This window comes from Paramisgurnus dabryanus, chromosome 8, assembly GCF_030506205.2.
Source record: "Paramisgurnus dabryanus chromosome 8, PD_genome_1.1, whole genome shotgun sequence".
NCBI lineage: Eukaryota > Metazoa > Chordata > Actinopteri > Cypriniformes > Cobitidae > Paramisgurnus > Paramisgurnus dabryanus.
This window is the reverse complement of record NC_133344.1, coordinates 4,869,140-4,889,654: the sequence shown is the minus strand read 5'-3', so window position 1 is coordinate 4,889,654 and position 20,515 is coordinate 4,869,140. Positions and strand designations below refer to the sequence as shown.

The 20,515-nt window shown below is 37.3% G+C and overlaps 2 protein-coding genes across 2 annotated transcripts in view; both read right to left on the bottom strand.

Annotated features, from left to right (window-relative positions):
• The window catches only part of LOC141279842 (uncharacterized), a 190,864-nt gene that overhangs the window by 98,343 nt on the left and 72,006 nt on the right, over positions 1-20,515 (bottom strand). The window lies entirely within an intron of this gene.
• LOC141282465 (uncharacterized) lies at positions 10,405-18,803 on the bottom strand. Its single transcript, XM_073815454.1, has 2 exons — positions 18,797-18,803; positions 10,405-15,806 (listed from the first exon to the last, which is right to left on the bottom strand). The coding sequence occupies exons 1-2, from the start codon at positions 18,801-18,803 to the stop codon at positions 14,548-14,550; spliced, it is 1,266 nt and encodes a 421-aa protein (XP_073671555.1). The 3' UTR covers positions 10,405-14,547.

Here is a 20,515-nt window from a genome sequence, read left to right as displayed (position 1 = left end):
TTTTAAAGTCATAAAGGATATCGTTGGACAAAGAGATAATGACTAGATTAAAAATACAAACAAAATTTTCACAACGTTGTATTTTATTGTGATAAGGTAATGTTGCACCAAAACATTTTAAAAACTTTAAAAACCACACCCTAAAAAAAACAAAAAGGGATGTTTTAAAAACATTTTGAAATACCTAATTGGCACATTTTCTCTAGGTAGTAAAAAATGTAAATCACATCTGTTCACTACGAAAGCAAAACCTGACCAAAATGCAACATTTGTGAGACGTTTTGTGTTAAAATGTGTTAAAATAACCACCTTAGAATAAAACGTTAAAAGAACATCATGACCAAAATCAGGGCCGCAGCTAGAGAATTCTGGGCCCCTGAAAAAAATGTGCCCCCCACACCACCACCCTCAACCCATATCATATACTGAATAAGAAATGAGAATGTAGGCTAAATATTTATATAAATACTACATCAAAATAGTGCCATTGAGCCACAGCCTGTAACTTAAAGCAACACTATGTAGTTTTTTTTACCTTTAAATAATGTCTCTAAAATTATTTCAGTGATAGAACAACTTTCAACTGGACAAATTGTACTGTTGCTGCAACCTGAGCAGCCTCCTAGCTGCTACAAGCACACTCTGAAAGTGGTGGTGGAGGGTAGGAAACACAGCCCCGCCCCTCCCCCTGCCTGCAGAAGAGTGTCTGATACCAGGCACTGTTGCGCTTTTCAACCACATGGGGGAGCTGCTAGTCATTTTTACATGGAAACTACATAGTGTTGCTTTAAGAAAAGCTTAAATCACCAGTCAACTAATACAGTAATAACAGAAGATAAGAAATTGTCACATAATAGTAAATACCATCTTAGTGATATAATAGCTTTTCCAGTTTTTCCAATAGTTTTGTCACAGGTCGGAGCGGACCACTTCTGACGTGAGTCACGCCCCTCCCTCAGTTTCCACCCCGATGAGGTCCCAAAATGCCCCAATGACCAAACAGACGAAAGAACAAGATAAAATATAACAAATCTTTATTAAATATTAAAAACAGGGGGGAAAGATATTCTTAAAAGGGGTATCTCTGAGTCACTTCTGACTCTCACGGGGATTGCAGGTAGGTCCTCTCAGCCTGTCTTTATCTTCCCTTTCCTCTCGTGAATTGCTGGGGGATAGCCTCAACTTCCACTCCTTGTCTCTTTCAGGTGGGTTCCCGTTGGACGCTCCAACCCCCCTACCTGGGCGTAAAGCAGAAACAGATAAGTATACTGGGAGATGGGTGGGTAAGTACCTTGCAAGTCACCTTCTGCGTGTAGAGTGGTACGCTGAGCGTTCAATGCAGCGTCTAGAAGGTATTCAAGTGTATGCCTCTACTTGTAGCTGGAACGTCTAGAAGGTATACAAGTGAGTATACAAGAAGGTACACTTGGCACTTGACTTTTGGCGTACAGGTGAGTATACAGGTAGGTACATTGGGCAAGTATACAGGTAGGTACACTGGGCACTTGGCTTTGGGCGTACAGGTGAGTATACAGGGAGGTACACTGGGCACTTGGCTTTGGGCGTACAGGTGAGTATACAGGGAGATAGAAATAAAATACAACTCACAGACCCGTAGGCAAGCAGACATCACAACATTTGCTGGAATAAAACTTTGTCTTCCTGCTTTCCTGATGCTCTTTTTATACTCCTCTTCCCTTCTGAACTGCCCAATCGCCACACTTAATAAGCACACCTGACGCTGATATCGCCTGATTACAGTTGCCCGGAGTAACCGGAACTGGCCGGATGTTACGGTAAAGCAGTCCGGGCGGAACTACTTCCGCCATTTTTAGTTCCGCCATATTTTTAGTTCCCCTGCCTTTAGTCACTCCGTGACAGTTTTATCAATCTGTTATCAGATACTTGAAGTAAAAATTCAGAAATGAAAAAGAATGCAGTCAAACGTACAAATCAAACTACTCAAATTACTCAAGTGTCCTTATTTTGGATGAAGATATTATGGCACTGTATTAGTGCAGTGTGTTGTACTCATGTACTCTTTAGTGTAATAAATCACATAAATATTAGGCAGGACAGTAATGCTCATGACCTGTGTTGTGTCCCTTTATCCGGTGTGTTATTCAAAACACAACAGCACTTTGACTCAGACCCTTGGCCCAAGCATAAACAAATCAACTCAAACAATGAAACAAAAGGTACCAGGGTCACAGTTACCTGGCTAATTTCTTTCATATTAAGATGAGAGACAGGAACTTGCAGGAACCCACTTACATTATCAGGACAGTGTTACTTGGTTTTGCTCTCAAACATGATGAATATATATATATATATATATAAGACAAAGACAATGACTTAAAATTATATTTCAACAATTGAAAAGATATTGCGTTCGCTCGCAAATAGGGGGCCTATTGTATTTTTTTGCAAACCGGGTGTTCTTATGAGTAACCACAGCACAGCGTTCAGTGTCACCCGAGGCAGTTTATTAGGCAATGGCATTATGGATGTCCGCTGTTTATAGATATAACTACTGTTATTAAAGAATTATAAAACAAACTTCCATCTGATTAAACACCACATAAAGCTCTGCGATGGAGGAAGATCTTTAGGAGTTTCTAACGTGGGGGCATTGCCCCCCCAGATTTTCCTTCTGCCCCCCCCAAAAATATCCAGCCAACCATAAAATAACAGAGTCTCTTTAAACATAAAACGTATTCTGTTGACAAAGCCAGTGTTTACAGCTCACGCCCACTACTGTCTGATTAACTTATTCAAGCATTGGTAGTCTCTTCAGCAGTATTTAAATCACAGAAAAAGTACTACTGTTCTCTATGACGGTAACAAAAAAAAAAAAAACCCGCATCTTTGAAATATATATTCGAAACGATGCAATTTAGTATTACATAAACGTAATAACACAACACATATTAAATTGAAACTTTTTTATAGTAAAACATGCCCAAAATATCCCCTTATTCTTTCTTAGACTCACCTCATTATATATTCATTCAAATACAACAGCCAATGGCAAGTCTCCAGCAGCATTTAATGTGTTTGTTTTAGACGTAGTTCTGTTTATTAAAATTAGAATATGCAGTTTGGTTGTGGCATACTATATAGTAGATATAATTGATATAAGATGGTTATACAGTAAATATACAGTATTGTAACAGCTGAGCATTGCGTGCAGTTTTAAATTCAAATTTTAGCGGTTTTGTCATCGTCATTCATCATCAGCTCATTCAGCTCGCGTTTGAGAAAATCTTCACACGCAAAAATCTACAGACTTTTAAGTTCAGGAGGAGCTTTCACTCCGCAAGGTCATCGTAAGGCAAAACGTTGTATTTTATAATGTTGCGTTGTATTATAATATCTAATTTGCTGTGTTATGTACAAAGCAGTTTGATTTATCTTTGGTCTCGTGGCAAACACACTTACAGTATTTTAGGGCTTGTGCTTTTGTCTGGTGCTGTTATAGGCGAACAGGATAACCTGTGACGAATTTGTCATGCATGTCAAATTGCTTTCATGATGTTTCAATATATATTATTTAAAGCATTGTTCTTTGTTGTGATATTTGAGGTTGCTGCAGCAGAATGATAGGGTCAGGAATTAATGAAAATATAGCTTATCACATATCACATTGAAAATGCATTATTTTAAATGAAGAAAATGTTTGAGAAGTGGAAATAAAGTGCCCAAAAAAGTGTTTATTTAGAAGAAAGGCATATGTTGGGTAGGTATAAGAATGGCTTTAATTTATCTATAAGTGAAATAATAGATTAAATGCAGTGTACACATTATTAAAATATAGCTATATGTACAGCTTTGCATTCATATCACCTGCTTGCCTGATTTCATTAACTGTGACTTAATGTGTAAAACTACATTAAGTGTAATCATTAAAACATTATAAATCATTAGAAATCTTATCGTATCTAGTTTTAAAATTTGAACGTGTAAAAGGACATATAAATGGCACTTTATTTTAAGACATATCCTATGCAAAATGATATTGGATTGAAACATCCATAATTTAGTGTATGAATCATTTTAGGCAAGAAATGGCTGCCCACCCAAAAATCCTGACTGCCCCCCCAGTCCAGCAAGCCTAGTACCGGGCCTGCGTCACAACCAGAAGAGGACATCAACCACATCAAATGGTACAAGGTGGGTGATGTTTCATTAAGATTCAGTGGCCATTATTTAGCTGATATCTAAAATGATAGCTACTTTTAATGAGCCAGATGTTTTAACGTGTAAACATTTAATGTTATCCTTTAAAATCATGGCCACATATTCATGATATAACCGTTTCCTCACCATTGACGAGTTATGTAGTCACAAGACTTTTTTAAGATGTCAATTAAATCTTTGGTGTCCCCAGGGGCCGGTTTTTCAAAAGGTTTAATCCGGATAAAATTGATCCGGATTTAGTAATCCTTTTTTTTGCGATCCGTGATCACGTAATCCAGCTTACTTTTGAGCCAGTTTTTCAAAGCAACATCGATTGGATCAATCTGATCCAGATAGAACCTTTTCAGGTTCACCAAATCTGGATTACCAGTGCTCAAACAGGATTGGAAATCACAATGTAGAACTATAGATATGTAAAAAGCAAAAAGTAGAATAGCCAGTCTAGGGTCAATATAAGTTTATTTTATTTGAAATGAAAGCACACACATAAAAAACAAGAAAAACCCCACCCCATCCTCTTCCAGCAGTCTACTCATCTGACACCTACAACACAAACACTGAACATAATGAGTTTTGTTGCAAAACGAGATAAATCCGTTTTTAACATTTTTGTCAAAACATGTTTATTATTATGTTATCATGTTAATATTTTGTTTTATGGTACCTAGCTGTATTTTTAAGCTATGAAGGTTTAAATCAAAACAAACCAACTGCAGTTGAATTGAAATTAATTGGAATGCACAACCAAAAAATTAGATTTCTGAATAATTAAAAAACGGATTTATCTCGTTTTGCAACGAAACTCTTCATATATATATATATATATATATATATATCTCAATTAGTGACAGAATAAAATGTATTGTTTTTGGTCAATTTTGACAGCTGTTTGGGGGATTATTTTATGAGGCCAAACTCTTTCTAATTTGCTGTAGGCCTATACTGAAAGGCCGAATACGTTAAATAAAATTAAATAAATAGGATATCTTGTAAGATACTGCATAATCCAAATATAGTATTATTTGATACATTTTTAAAGTTTTCATTACATTTTGGGCATGAAATCCACGCTGAATCCACCCTTCTAATGGGATCAGTTTAATCCAGATTTTTTGGATCAAAGTGATTCAAATCCTACAAAAAAGTTCTGAAAAACCTAAACTAAAGGTTTGATCCGGGTCAAAACCAAGATTGGATTACGTGATCTAATCCGATTATGTAATCCGTTTTTTCTTTTGAAAAACCCATTTTCAAGATTTGATCCAATCCATTATCCAAAATCCTAGTGGATTACTTTTGAAAAACTGGGCCCAGAGCACATATGTGAAGTTTTAGCTCAAAATACCATATAATTAATTTATTATAGCTTGTTAAAATTGCCACTTTGTAGGTGTGTACAAAAATGTCCTGTTTTGGGTGTGTCCTTTAAAATGCAAATGAGCTGATAAAATTCAAACAAAGTGATCAAAATGATGGTGGTTTGTTGCAATTAAAACTCAATTGTACTTTTTTCTGCACTTAATGGCAGTGCTGTGGTTGGATAGTGCAGATTAAGGGGTGGTATTTTATAATAAGAGCCCCTTATGACATCATAAGGCGAGCCAAATTTCAACGACCTATTTTTCATGTGCTTTGTAGAGAATGGTTTACCAAAACTAAGTTACTGGGTTGATCTTTTTCACATTTTCTAGGTTGATAGAAGCATTGAGGACCCAATTATAGCACTTAAACATGGAAAAAGTCAGATTTTCATGCCATGGCCCCTTTAAGAGAAAACGCTTCCCTGATGAGATTTTATGGTAATCTATAATTCTGCTATTATCCACTAGGTGGCGTTCTTACCCAATTTATGAAAAATTAAAGCATCAACTGATTGACCCTTCGCTAAGCCCCCCCCCCAGTTACTGTTGCTATGCCTGTCAAACTTTAATGTCTGGCAAGTCTATTACATCATATGTGCACACCGGTGTCAGACATTCCTAATGAGATAATTAGTCGTTTTTGGCAAACAGGTGAAATATCTGGGAGAGCTTAATAATTTAATCAAAATGTAAGATGAAGTCCAGGCTCGGACTGGTAATCTGTACAACCGGGCAAATGCCCGGTGGGCCGGTCGACACGTGGGCCGGTGGCCTCCGAGATTTATTTTTTTTCATGCCAAAATGTTTAAGTTATTTATTTTCGGCCCGTCATGTATAAATGCAGTTGCATTTGGATTTGGGGGAGGGTGATAGGAAAATATTTTCGGCTTCTTCATGACAGGTTCAGTGTGTGTTACGATCGCGCACCCATGCCCCACCCCTCAAATGGATTTGTCCAAGCAGCCGCTAGGTTTATGGGGAAATATACAGTGATGATAGCGCATCATTTAGCCTTGCACTTAAGAAAAATCATTATGGACAACAGAGGCTCCAAAAAGAAGAAAGGGGGAGCGGAGAAGATCCGCGAGAAAAAGTCGCCCAGGTATATTAACAACCGGCCAAATATATCTGGCATAACTTTTTTTGTTCTTCCGTGATAATGACACTATTTGATAATGACATTTGAGTGCGAGCACGTGTCTCTTCCAACGAGTTCGGTATGTGTTCGCGTGCTCTCTGTTTCTCTATGAATTGGGTGTGAGCCGAGGCAAGCTCAGTGTCACGTTGTGTCCATGTTTCTGAACTTAAGCAGAGTTGTATGCATTAGAGCAGGGGTGTCAAACATGCGGCCCGCGGGCCGGATACGGCCCGCAAAGGTGTCCAATCCGGCCCGCGTGATGATTTATACAGTATTATTAAATATTAAATACATATTTTAAAAACCCTTTTAGACGGGTGTCTAGTTCGTTTTTAATATGAGAGACTTGCGGAAAGCAGCAAAACGCGGAACATAGACTAAACACGGTGCCCAAAAAACTTGCCGTTTTATTGTTACCGCTCCGCTAAAGATCCACTGATTCCGGTGATCCACTTCGTGTTTTCTCGCCCGCTCCGCAGCATCTCTGTGTCCACTCTCTGCCTGGAGAGCGAAGACGACAGTTTCCGAAGTTCGTTGCATTAATAGGTAGATTCATTACATTATATCAGTTGTTAAACCGCAGAATTAGTAATTTGTAAGTATGTTTATGTATTTCTTCCGGTAATGATTTGCTGTCAGTGTTCTAAAAGTGCTAACAACTTAGCAAGCTAACAAAACCAAAATATCCACATTCTTATTTACGTTACAATGCTTGTCTAATCGATTTAATGTTCCCGATCAGATCTAAGTTAATATAAACACTAAATTTGCTGTTGTTGGCACACTTTGTAGACAAAAAATACAAAAAACACCAATGCCTTCACAAAATAACAACAGAGAACGGAAAGAGAGGCTTTTAGCAGCAGTTCAACATTGCAAACATGGATTCAAAGCTCCATCAAGCCAGCAGGTAAATCATATTGAATATTTAGCAGATTGTCACACTTTAATTCTTATTATATTTCCCATTATAATCACTTGTCTAAGTTAATGCTAGTATTATAACACATAATATTTATAATACTTTATTAAAACCATAATAATAGTACCACCCCCCCATAGTCCCATTTTTGTTTTGGGCCACTGCCCCATCTAGCATTTTCTAAATGACTGTTCTCATTACAAATATATTCCAAAGAAAAGTGAATGGTTCATAAATAATTTTGGCATTAAGGCAAAAGAAGTTAAATTAAAGCTTTTCAACCTATAAGGCCAGTGGGTTTTGTTCAGATGTAAATTTGTGTGTATAATATGTACAGTATGAGTGTGACCTTATGAAATGTAGTTTTCACAGAGCTGTGTGTTTCTCTGGTTTTCTTGCTAAACAAACTAATTAATTGGTTTGTTAAGTTAATTTTAACACAATTATCAGCACACTAAGGTTTAAAAAAATTATCCGGCCCGCACTTCATGGCGTTATTTACCATCCGGCCCACAGCCTAAAATGAGTTTGACACCCCTGCATTAGAGGTCTTCACAGAGGACCCATACAGTTCCGGGTCTATGTTTTAAAGGGGCAGTTGGGTCTCGGTCGGTCCCAGTTTAATTATGCTACTTCGGGTCCTGGGTCTGATCGACCAGTCGGCGCTAATGCGTTAAAGCTCTGGTTTCTATGGCTATAGGCTATAACAACTGGCTCTTGTTTTGAAAGTCACAATGCACTTTCTTTCTTATATTTTTATAAATATTATTAATTAACCATCTTTGCTTTTTGAGCAAACATTTTAGATATAAGAGATGGTAATCTTTTGATCTGCAAGAGAGAAATAGAAAGAGAGGCACTTTTACTGCTTCTGCTCTATCTAATATAAAGTGAAGAAAGCTACATAAACCATATAACACCAGTCACATTTATAATCTATAGACCTATTTATAATCTATAGACCTGCACTGTCTATCATTAATATACTTTACATATTATTGTATTCAATAGAGTTTGATAAAAGGGGTCATCTACACAAGTATTGCTTCATATAACAGTGCAAAAATAGTAAAGTGTTTTTGTGGTGCTTCGACAAACAGTGTCAGCTTTGTTCATGGCAAATAGAGTTTGAGGTGGTTGAATTTTAACTATACTGTGAAATTAATATAAATGTTCAATAAATCTAAGCATTGGGGTAGAGGGGCGATTTTGGTATCGGTGGGCTTGTGTGTGGAGTGGGGGGGGGTGTCGTCGGTCCAGTGGTGGGCCGTTCCACGAGGTAATTGCCAGGGCCGAATTTTGATCCCAGTCCGACCCTGATGAAGTCTCTATAGGTCTTGAGACATGCAGCAGGGATGTAGTGTAATTGTGCCACTGCCACTGCCTTTTCTTTCTCCACTGCATACTTTTCACTCATCATTGCCTTTAGTGTTTTTCTGGATGACAGGGTGTAGCTAGGATCCAGCTTCTTGACTAAAGCTCCGAAACCATCATCTTCTAGCCTGGTTAGCCAGACCTACATCAAGATGTAAGGTCTGACAACTCTTCACATAAACGGCTCAATGCAAGGGGCGGGATATAAGGTTGTCCCTCAAAATGCCTCTGCACGCAATAGGATAGCGCTATGACCAATCAGATCAACGAAGAAGGTGACGTAGTTACCGTAACCAGTCGGCAAAACTCCAAACACATCTTTCTTGCTTAAAAAGGACTTCAGTAGGGTTATTTGCTCTTCTCTCAAAGAAAAACATAATTCTAAGTCCTCCAGAGTCGCGGCCAAAGCCGCTTCAAAAGAAAGCTGTTCGCCAGCAGCAGCAGCCATTCTTTGTTTTCAAGTAGGAATCGTTGCAGCTCTGTCGTCATCATGTTAAGCCCGCCCCACAGACGCTACACACGATGTGATTGGCCTGACCAAATTTTGGTTTTTGGAGCTGTTAAGTGTATTGTGAGTGCCTAGACTAAACCCTGGCAGCAAATATATTTTGCGGCCGCTAGGGTGCGTCTAGATTTCTAGGCTAATCATCTTCCACAATAGAGAAAGGCTGGAGGTCTTTAACTATTATGTTGCGGAGGGCGTCTTCAAGCTCTTTCTTCCGTCCTAAAGATACACAATACAATGACCACATTAGCAGAACCCAAAAGCAGTGTTTAGCCAAGTGAGCTAAAGTAACCCGTCAACTATTCATAAATGAAGTTCACAGTCAATTCACACTGTGTGCACTCACAATACATGTTCACAGTGTAGGCCTACTATAAAAAATATGTGGCCTACACCCCATAGAGTTCAGATAGGTAGACTATAATAGGCTGTAGCCTAATATGTTCAATCTAAATTGTTTGTTTGGGTTCAGTCCTAAATGCAAAAAATTAGAACTGTAACTACTTATTTGTCTTTTATTAAAAGTGTTTAGCTTATTTTGTGTAATTATCATCATTAACTGAATAATTCAGATAAAGAAATGTTACCTTCAGTTGGTACAGACAGGGCCTCTGAAGTTGGAGTATTGTCTGCACAGTTAGTGGGTGTTTTGCACGTAGATGGCGAAGCACTGAAGATGTGTTGTTGGAATAAGACAAACTTTATTCACATATACTACTTGTGTGGGACTCTTCAGACTGAATAACGGGTTTTCTTTCATGCATTTTCCATAATCAATTATTAGCGTGAATGATCTAGTCAGACAGCGTCTACAAGCAGCAAACGGTACTATGATTGAGGAAGTATTTTTATTCTTTATTGAGTGATGGTTGAGTCGGCAAAGTGTTAATTGACACTCAAACAACATGGTCATCATGGTTTTATTATTAATATTTAATGAACAACAATACACATGCACATACAATGTAATAGACATTGATACATTATAATTATTTAAATTTCAATTCAATTCAATTTTATTTATATAGCGCTTTTCACAATTGGCAATTGGTTCAAAGCAGCTTTACATTAATAGAAGCAGTGAAAAGCACAGAAAATCGACAGATAGCAAAACATAATACACAACAGCATAAGCAGCTAAATTTGCTGGGGCTATGAACCAACATTATAAACGAGCGTATTACTAATGTAACGTATAGAAGAGGGTGCTAAGTTAAGCCCAAAAAGGCTGCCTCCCCGGGTTGAAAAACCCCCTAGGAGAAAAAACCCCCCGGACTTTTAAGCCAGGGGAAATAAAATAATTCCAAGGAGGGAAAAACCCTTGGGATATATATATATATATATATATATATATATATATATATATATAATTTAATGCATTAACTAGATAGACCACAGCGTGCACTGTGTTTTGAAACCTGAATCCTGCATGACGTGTCAATGAGGTAATGAAGTTTCATTTCCATAGATCACGTGGCAGCCTAATTTCAAGCTAGGCTTCGGAGCGCTGTTCTGAAGCAGTAGTGTTTCGAAAGCTCGGTACGTGTGTCAGGACAGTGTGTCAAGCGACTCACCCCTAGTACTGGGTAATACCAGATACAGTACATACTTATAGGTATACTGTAAATAACAGAAGCACTACTGTACTTCTTGTCATGAATGTACAATATAAATATTTAGTACTTACAGGCAAGTGTGGGTTAATGACAGGTACTTATATAGCTACAACCCCAAATCAGAAAAAGTTGGGACACTGTAGAAATTGTGAGTAAAAAAGGAATGGAATCATTTACAAATCTCATAAACTTATATTTTATTCACAGTAGAATCAAATCAAATGTTGAAAATGAGATATTTTGAAATGTCATGCCAAATATTGGCTCATTTTGGATTTCATGAGAGCTACACATTCCAAAAAAAGTTGGGACAGGCAGCAATAAGAGGCCAGAAAATGTAAATGTACATATAGGGAACAGTTGAAGGACCAATTTGCAACTTATTAGGTCAATTGGCAACATGATTTGGTATAAAAAAAGCCTGTCAGAGTGGCAGTGTCTCTCAGAGGTCAAGATGGGCAGAGAATCATCAATTACCCCAATGCTGCGGCGAAAAATTGTTTTCTGAGTTTCTCAGAGAAAAATTGCAAAGAGATTAAAGTTATCATCATATACAGTGCATAATATCATCCAAAGATTCAGAGAATCTGGAACAATCTCTGAGCGTAAGGGTCAAGGCCGGAAAACCATACCGGATGCCCGTGATCTTCGGGCCCTTAAACGGCACTGCATCACATACAGGAATGCTACTGTAATGGAAATCACAACATGGGCTCAGGAATACTTACAGAAAACATTGTCAGTGAACACAATCCACTGTGTCATTCGCCGTTGCCAGCTAAAACTCTATAGGTCAAAAAAGAAGCCATATCTAAACATGATCCAGAAGCACAGGCGTTTTCCCTGGGCAAGGCTCATTTAAAATGGACTGTGGCAAAGTGAAAAACTGTTCTGTGGTCAGACGAATCAAAATTTGAAGTTCTTTTTGGAAAGCTGTGACGCAATTTCATCCGGATTAAAGAGGACAATGACAACCCAAGTTGTTATTAGCGCTCATTTCAGAAACCTGCATCTCTGATGGTTTGGGGTTGCATGAGTGTGTGTAGCATGGACAGCTTACACATCTGGAAAGGCATCATCAATGCTGAAAGGTTTATCCAAGTTCTAGATACATATGATCCCATTCAGATGTCGTCTCTTTCAGGAAAGACCTTGCTTTTTTCAACATTTTACTCACAATTTCTACAGTGTCCCAACTTTTTCTGATTTGGGGTTGTAGAATAACTAATTTCCACGATGAACACACACAGCTGATTTCGTGGCATTCTCACGAGACGGTTTTTACATTTGCAATTTCACCCTTCTGTCTTTACACAATTTTTTTTAAATGGCACAAAGCTGGGAAAAGAAGATGGTCGAATTTGAGTTTAACTTGCCTAATTGCTCCAAAGAAAAGTTGTTTTGCAAGGCTTTAACATTAACATGATGTGCAGGTATAGCAGACACTACGCATCACGAATTTCAGTGGGATAGTCACAGAATTTTTTCCGTGGCGTTCTCGCAGATCTCCACATTTTTCCGTGGCACTGCTACGGACTGTCTTTTTCCGTGGCATGCTCATGAATTGGTTACTTAACTGTTTTGTCCTATTTTCTTACCATTGTCGCTTCGGTTTAGGGTTAGATTCACATGAAATGACATCCTTACCCAAACTCAACTCTAACCCCAACGCCAGGCGACAATTTTTTAAAGTTTAAAAAATATAAAAGAATAAATCAGAAAAAATAATATAAACAAATAGGTGAAGTTACATACTAACACAAACACCAAATCTAACCCTAAACCGAAGCGAAAATGGTTTGAAAATAGGAAAAAGCAGTTGAGTAACAAGTTTCCTTTTCAATACAAGTTCGAAATATCATTACTCTCATCAAAATGGCCAATGATTTAAGTTACATTTTTTGCTCTGTTTGTGTTTTAAAGTTATTCATAATAAGTCAAGTTTATGGTTTTCTGCACTGATGTCAGAATCATTTTGGATAATAAAGTTTATTGTTAACTTGTTAAACACACCTGCCTATATGACATATCTTTGTCACGTCATTATAAGTGTTTGATCACCACATTTGTGAGTGATCATTGCAAAAAATTATTTATTTTTATATAGTATAAATCTAGTCTGTTAATGTATATAGTGTATTCTATGTACAGTACTTTAGTATAATATACAGATAAAGATACCGGCCGATATATCATATCTGCCTTTTTTACCCCCCAAATATCTGTATCAGCCCAAAAATAATGCATATCTGTCAGGCTCTAAATTTGATTTGCTCTTATTTTACTAATAACTTTTAACAATATTTAAAACTTTAGTTAAAGTTTTCGGTGTCATAACCTTATTAAGGTCCCTGGTGCTTTACAAAGTTTGACTGTTACGATACACTTTATTGTCCTCTTGGGGAAATTTTTCTTGGGCAATAGTGTGTGCCGCATCTTCACAATTACAAAAATCACGTATATCGTCTAACATTCACATGGATATGTAGTTACTAGGGGTGTAACGGTTCAAATTACTCACGGTTCGGTGCATATCAAGGTTTTAGAGTCGCGGTTCGATACGTTTCGTTACACTTTGGTCACAACAGGCTTCTTTACACAAATAAAAACCTTAGTCGTTTTTAACCTCTGCCAAAATCAAAATTTTCATGTAAGAGCACTTGTTTTATTATACTACATGTAGCCAACATTACAGTAACTTCAAAATTCACATAAAATAGCTTAGAACACTGGGTTACTTTTTATATTTTATGCCACTATCTTAAAGTTTTTGAGCATACGACACTCACAAATTTTACAGTTTTGTCCTCGTTTTCTTGAGCATCGCTGCTGCAGTAGACTTAAATGAAGCTAGCGGTGCATGTATTAGCGTCTTTTCTCCTTCGCTTGCTGCACTAAACGGTCCGCACCGCACACACCAACACGTGAGGAGGAACTGTGAGGTAGGCAACAGATTTGCATACTATGAGTTGATTGGACAGGTACTCTCACGTAAACATACGCAGAGCTTATTCAGAACCCTACATTAGCAGTTTTATGCATTGTTTTTTTCACCAAACTATATTAGAAATGCGTGGTCGAATCAAACACGGTGCACGTGCGTCCTGAACCGTGGGAGGATGACGGGAAGATTAGATTCTTTACCGAGAACCGTTACACCCCTAGTAGAGTTACATATACAGCCTCACAGTCACACAGTCCATATACTAATTCATAATCCCTTAGTTAAGGGATTTGCATGAAAACCACCACATGGTCACATAATTAAGAAATCACATAAGCCACCTTATAATCACATTACATCATAATCGCGAAGCACCAGTCAATCAAATATACCACCTCATAGTCACACAGTTAAAAAAGAATAACATATACACTCACATTTTTAAGAAATCACATATACTGTTGATTAACTCTTCCCACAGACAAAGTTAAGGTTTCTCTCCAGTATGAACTCTCTGATGGGCTTTCAAGTGACTTGACTGAGCAAACGTCTTGTCACACTGAGAGCATTTGAAAGGTTTTTCACCTGTATGTATTCTCTTGTGAATTATTAAGGCATACTGTTGTCTAAAACACATCCCACAGAAACTACAGTGATGAGGTTTCTCTCCAGTATGAACTCTTTGATGGGCTTGTAAGTAACGTGACAGAGCAAACGTCTTGTCGCACTGAGAGCATTTGAAAGGTTTTTCACCTGTATGAAGTCTCTGGTGTAATACTAAACTGCCATGGCGAGTAAAACTCCTCCCACAAACACTACAGTGATAAGATTTCATTGGAGTATGTACTCTCTGGTGGGATTTTAAGTAACCTGACTGAGTAAAGGTCATGCCACACTGAGAGCATTTGTAAGATTTTTCATGAATTCTCTTGTGATTTAGTAATGTATGCTTTACACTAAAACTCTTCCCACAGACACTACAGTGATAAGGTTTCTCTCCAGTATGAACTCTTTGATGAACTTGTAAGTAACCTGACTGAGCAAACGTCTTGTCACACTGAGAGCATTTGTAAGGTTTTTCCCCTGTATGAATTCTCTTGTGATTTAGTAATATAGCCTTTGCACTAAAACTCTTCCCACAGAGACTACAGTGATAAGGTTTCTCTCCAGTATGAACCTTCTGATGAATTCTTAAATTAGATGAATTAGAGAAGCTCTTTCCACAGTGATCACAGACGTAAGGTTTCTCTCCAGTGTGAACTTTCTCATGGGCTTGTAAATAACTTGACTGAGCAAACGTCTTGTCACACTGAGAGCATTTGAAAGGTTTTTCACCTGTATGAAGTCTCTGATGAATTTTAAGATTGGATTTGGTTCTAAAGTATTTTCCACATTCAGTGCAGTAGAAAGGCTTTTCACCATTGTGTATCCTCATGTGAACATTTAGATCAGAGGAAGAGACACAAATCGTCCCACACTGCTCACAGTGAAACTGCTTCTTCTTCTTCTTCTTCTTCTGCTCTCTGTGGTCTTCTGAATGAAGTTTCTTCTCTTGTAAGGTAGTAAAGCTGATCTCAGATCTGGTGAAGAGTTTCTGTTCTGTGTGTTTTCTCTCATGTCTCTCTAAAAGTCTCTGTGAGCTGAATGTCTTTCCACAGGTGATGCAGGAAAGAGTTTGTGCTGTCAGTCGCTCTTTTGATGTTGAGGACGTTATTTCTATATCCAAACATGAATCACTCTTCACATCTGAAAGAAACATAAAACAATTAAATTGTCTTTTCACTCTTATTTACACAAAGAAGGATGAAGAATTGAGATTCTGTATCTTTTTCTAGATTCACACATATAGACAGAAGACAGATGTCAGTCCTGTTATTACAGCTGGATCATTGCTAGGGATGGGCATGAGTACTCGATTGCTGGAGTACTCGAACGTGGCATCAATGATCGTTCACGATAACGACCGCGCAATGCTGTGAAGCCGCATCACTGAGGCACTATGGTTTAAAAGGATGTCCTGATTTTGGGATTCACTTCGATAGGACGAAAATACAGTCAGTCAGATGCAAAACAGCGCTGTCGCAAGTTCCCTTATATCATCTCATGTTTAAACATCATATGTCAAGAGATACCAGGGAGCCATACGAGCATACATCCTGACTGACAACAGGTGAGAGGACGACGCGACGCTAATCGCTAAAATGATAGCAAAAGCTGCTTAATGTTCTCAAGCTCGTGCTTTGGCTGGACGTATTTTAAAGTGCGCTGTTATGGTGCACATCCACAACAGGAGTTAAACTTTCTGTCTAGTACATAACTTTAACTCTTTCGCCGCCATTGACGAGATATCTCGTCCATCAAGAGAAAACGCTTCCCCGCCAATGACGAGTATTTCCGTCTTTCCGCAATACCGCTATTATCCACCTCCTGCAACTTTTTAAACCTGGAAGTATTGCCCTATGGCAAGCAGCTGCATGTCCGTGTCTGTTTTAAAGATCGCTCTGAATGGGAACTCTATGAAAACTACAAAAATTGAATTATCTCTGCTTTTTGCTCAAAACTTGGTGTTTTTGCAGAAACTTACCCATATTCAAAAGCTGATTACAAAAGAACTACTGAAGGTAGGATGAAACGGGTTTTTTTTGTTTGAAAGCAGAGGGTCTGTTCTTTCATTTGATATATTGTATGTTTATATATTTAAAGAAGAACATTTTCTGGAAAGCATTAAACTTTGTGAAGATCATAAAAAACGCTGGCGCTGGCTGGCAACTTTTTTTTAAAACGCTGGCGGTGAAAGAGTTAAGTTTTGCATTTTGTGCAGATATATGTAGGTTGTATAATACATTTATGTTGTATAAGGCTTAATATTATGTAGAGAGCACCATTTAGAAAGCGCATTAGTTTGTGTTTATTGACCCTTTAGTTTCACTTCATCACGCAGCTTTTCCTGTTAGAGGTTTATGTTAAAAACATTTAATTAATTAATAATCTAGCATGTTCTTTGTTCTGTAATAGTTTCTTCAAAATTAAGTTTTATTTGAGTGTTCTTAATATAAATATTTTTAGTTTCACCATGACGTATACGCTCCGCCCCTATGATTGCCCTGCCCCCAGTTAATTGAGTACTCGTTTTTTAGACCTATGGATTAATCGAAATGAAAAAAAGACATAAATGCACATCCCTAGTCATTGCACATCAAATAAATCAACAGGAATAAAACTTTTTGTTAATATTGTAGCATATGGCTGGTGCTATAACTCTGGGATCTGATTAAAGTTGCATTATAATATCATAACTAAAGTTCCCTCTTAATCTCCTAAGGTCTCTTGATCTCAACATCTGTTCCTACCCCTCCCCCCCCAAAAAAACTTTCCAACAATCTCGGTTTGACATTAACGACCCCCTCTGAAGCTGGATAGAGAGCTGATAAGGTGTGAAATGGCCCAGCAGAGACTTAAGAAATGTCTTTGAAGAAACCAAAACTGTCCTTTCCCTGTAAATACCTGTATGCATGTTTGATGCATGTTGGTTTTTCTTTTTGAAACCTTTTAAATAAGCTGTATTCTCATCTAAGAATACACCTATGATATATAGATGTTTTAGTTTGATTAAGGATTTGCTGCTATCTACATGAATCACAACTTAATAACTTAAACCATTCATATTTGGTATCAAACTGTTAATTTCTTCTTCAGTGATAAATAGTTTTGTTTTTTTTTTGGTTCCTTTTTTGTTTAATAATCTGAACTAGGGATGCACCGATATGTTTTTTTTTTTTTTTTGCTGATACCGATTTAAACAGACAACAATTGGCCGATACCGATATTAAACACATGTACAACACTATACAGTCGGCCTATTAGCTAGTTTATTTTTGCATCAAATAATTTTTTACTAAACATGGATTGGATAAATTTTACATTCATCTGACAAACACTAGTCCCTTTCACCTATACAGTCTTTACTGGTAATTTACTGGTAAATTGCAGTTAACATGTCATGTGTGAACAGAACCTTTCCGGTAAATCCGTGTTGCCAATTTACCAGTAAGAGAGGTTGTAAGATTATCAGTAATCAAATTTTGCACAGATTAAAAAAAAAGCCCAGAATCGCAGACATTTTCCCAAAATACTCCTACTCTATCCCAAGGGTGTAACTTTGGATGAGAAGTGGGGAAGACACAAAATGGGGGGAAATGTTTTTCAACTTGAATCCCATTCCCTGCATTTACATTTGTTAAGGGACTATGGTGATACAAAATACAGTGCATTCCCACAGATACCGGAAAGATCCCTGAGAGACATGTCACGTGTTTAAAGTCCTGCAGTTGGTAGTTTCTTCTCCGCAGTGTCTTAAGTTTGCTTATTAAACATTATTTCTCTCTCCAGAAACCATTCGCCTGCGTTTTTGTTTATGATAAGACTATAAAGGAGCGCTTGACTCGCCGTTCTATGCTGGTGAATGATCTCATTTCTGCGTCGATAGTGGCGAGCTACCTGATATCTGCTTCAGTCCAGTTTGCTGTCATTTCTCGTTGTTTATGTTGATCTGCATGTAAATCGCTCATTTTAAAGAGCTGAACCATAAATTCATTGTTGTGAAGACACATGCGTCCTCACTACGACACGCCCATTACGGCACTGGTTCTGTGTCTTGTTCACACTGAGGGCTTTTTACGGTATTTTACAGGAATGTTACTAGGTCCCCTTTTCAGGAGCGATCCCAGAACATTTACCGGACATGTTAGCTTTCACGCAGAGGCTTGTCTGCCAATTTTACAAGTATTTTCTGGGACCAGAGTGTTGAGTTAATGAGGTTATACTGTATGCTATACTTGAGCTGTTACACACCAATAAAATTGTAACATTTAAAAATAGCAATATTTTTCTAGAAATACCATCTTCCATCTTTACCATCTGCCTTAAATAAGCTTGTATAGCTTTTATTATTATTATTTATAAGGTGAATAACAGGTTTTACACACCAGTAGCTTCAGTAATGCCTGGCTCACACTACAGGATTTTTTAAATCCTGGCAGATTATGAAATCTGGTTGCAGCACACACATAAGGAGAATCTTGTCAGATATTCTTCTCTCAAATCTTAAACATGCTCACACTACAGGAATTTAAAATCCTAGTGCATCACACACTAAAGGATATTATTAGGATTATCTTGCCAGAGCAAGCACTTCACGTCACCTCAGGAGAAGAGTATATAAAGGAATGAAGATTATGATACATTTATTATGATTTCTTTTTAAATATTTACAAAGTAGCAGCTTTCATTTTGAAACCTAGGTGATTTCTCCTCCTCAGCTCTTGTTTATGGCAATGATCATGATATGTTTTAAGGATGTGTTATGCAGGCAGTGTTTGAATGCATACTGTAGATGTATGCACAATCTAGCACCAACTCAGGTCTAATCCTTATGCAAGATTTACTTAAATTTAAACATCTATTTAAAAACATATTTTAAATATAATTGGCTAGTCTATATATCACTTGTGTTTTTTTTTTTTTTGCACATTTAGGAGTTACTATTAAGTGATGTATGCTATTTCTATCAATGCTCTGTTTTCCTGTTTCTTCCTAACAGAAATATTATTGTAGGTTTATAAGCATTGCTGCTAAATGACTTATGCTTGGTTAAACTCTATTTTGCACTGTTGTTTGCATTATTTAATTCCACTGTATATATACTGCTCTACAGTGGTATTATTTTTAGCTATACACTATGTAAATTCTATTTTTCTTGTTTATTCTTCTGAGGCTACTGGTCTTTGAGAGCTTCTAAACAAATTTCATTATAGTTTTATTATGACAGTAAAGTTTCTATTTTATTCTAATCTATTCTATCTTGCAGTGTAGTGTCTAGTGTTAAATTCAGTATTTACATTACCAATGGTTCTGGACAAATATGTAATTTAATGTGAAACGTTGTAATTCTGGAAATGAGGCACATCAGATTCACAAGTGTGCGGTGTTTCAGCAATCAGTTTCTGTGCGTTTGTGGAGCACGTCACAAAAAAGAACTGAAAATCGTCATATCAATTTAAATTCGTTTTGTTAATATGCTAATTATTTAAGTGCAACATATTTCGTGTATGCCTATTTATTTTATTAAATTTCCTCTATACACAGAATAGCTGCAGGTGCGTGATGTGACTGACCATCATCATGTTCTATTGTTTTTAAGATATTTTAGATAATGTTTATAAAAGAGTGAACAACGTGAATCAAGCGAGGAATTCATTTCGATATTTTAAATCGCCTGTCTGCCCCAACGAGCTGCAGTTGTGGCGGAATGAAAGTAGAATGAAACATTAACTTCCACAAACTATTTCTCCGGCTGCGCTGTCTACCCGTACTGCAGCTTGTTTCGCGGTCCCGAAAGCTGTCAATCATCTCCGTCTCTCGTTGATTATTGTGAAAGTACTGACGTAATTATGCGG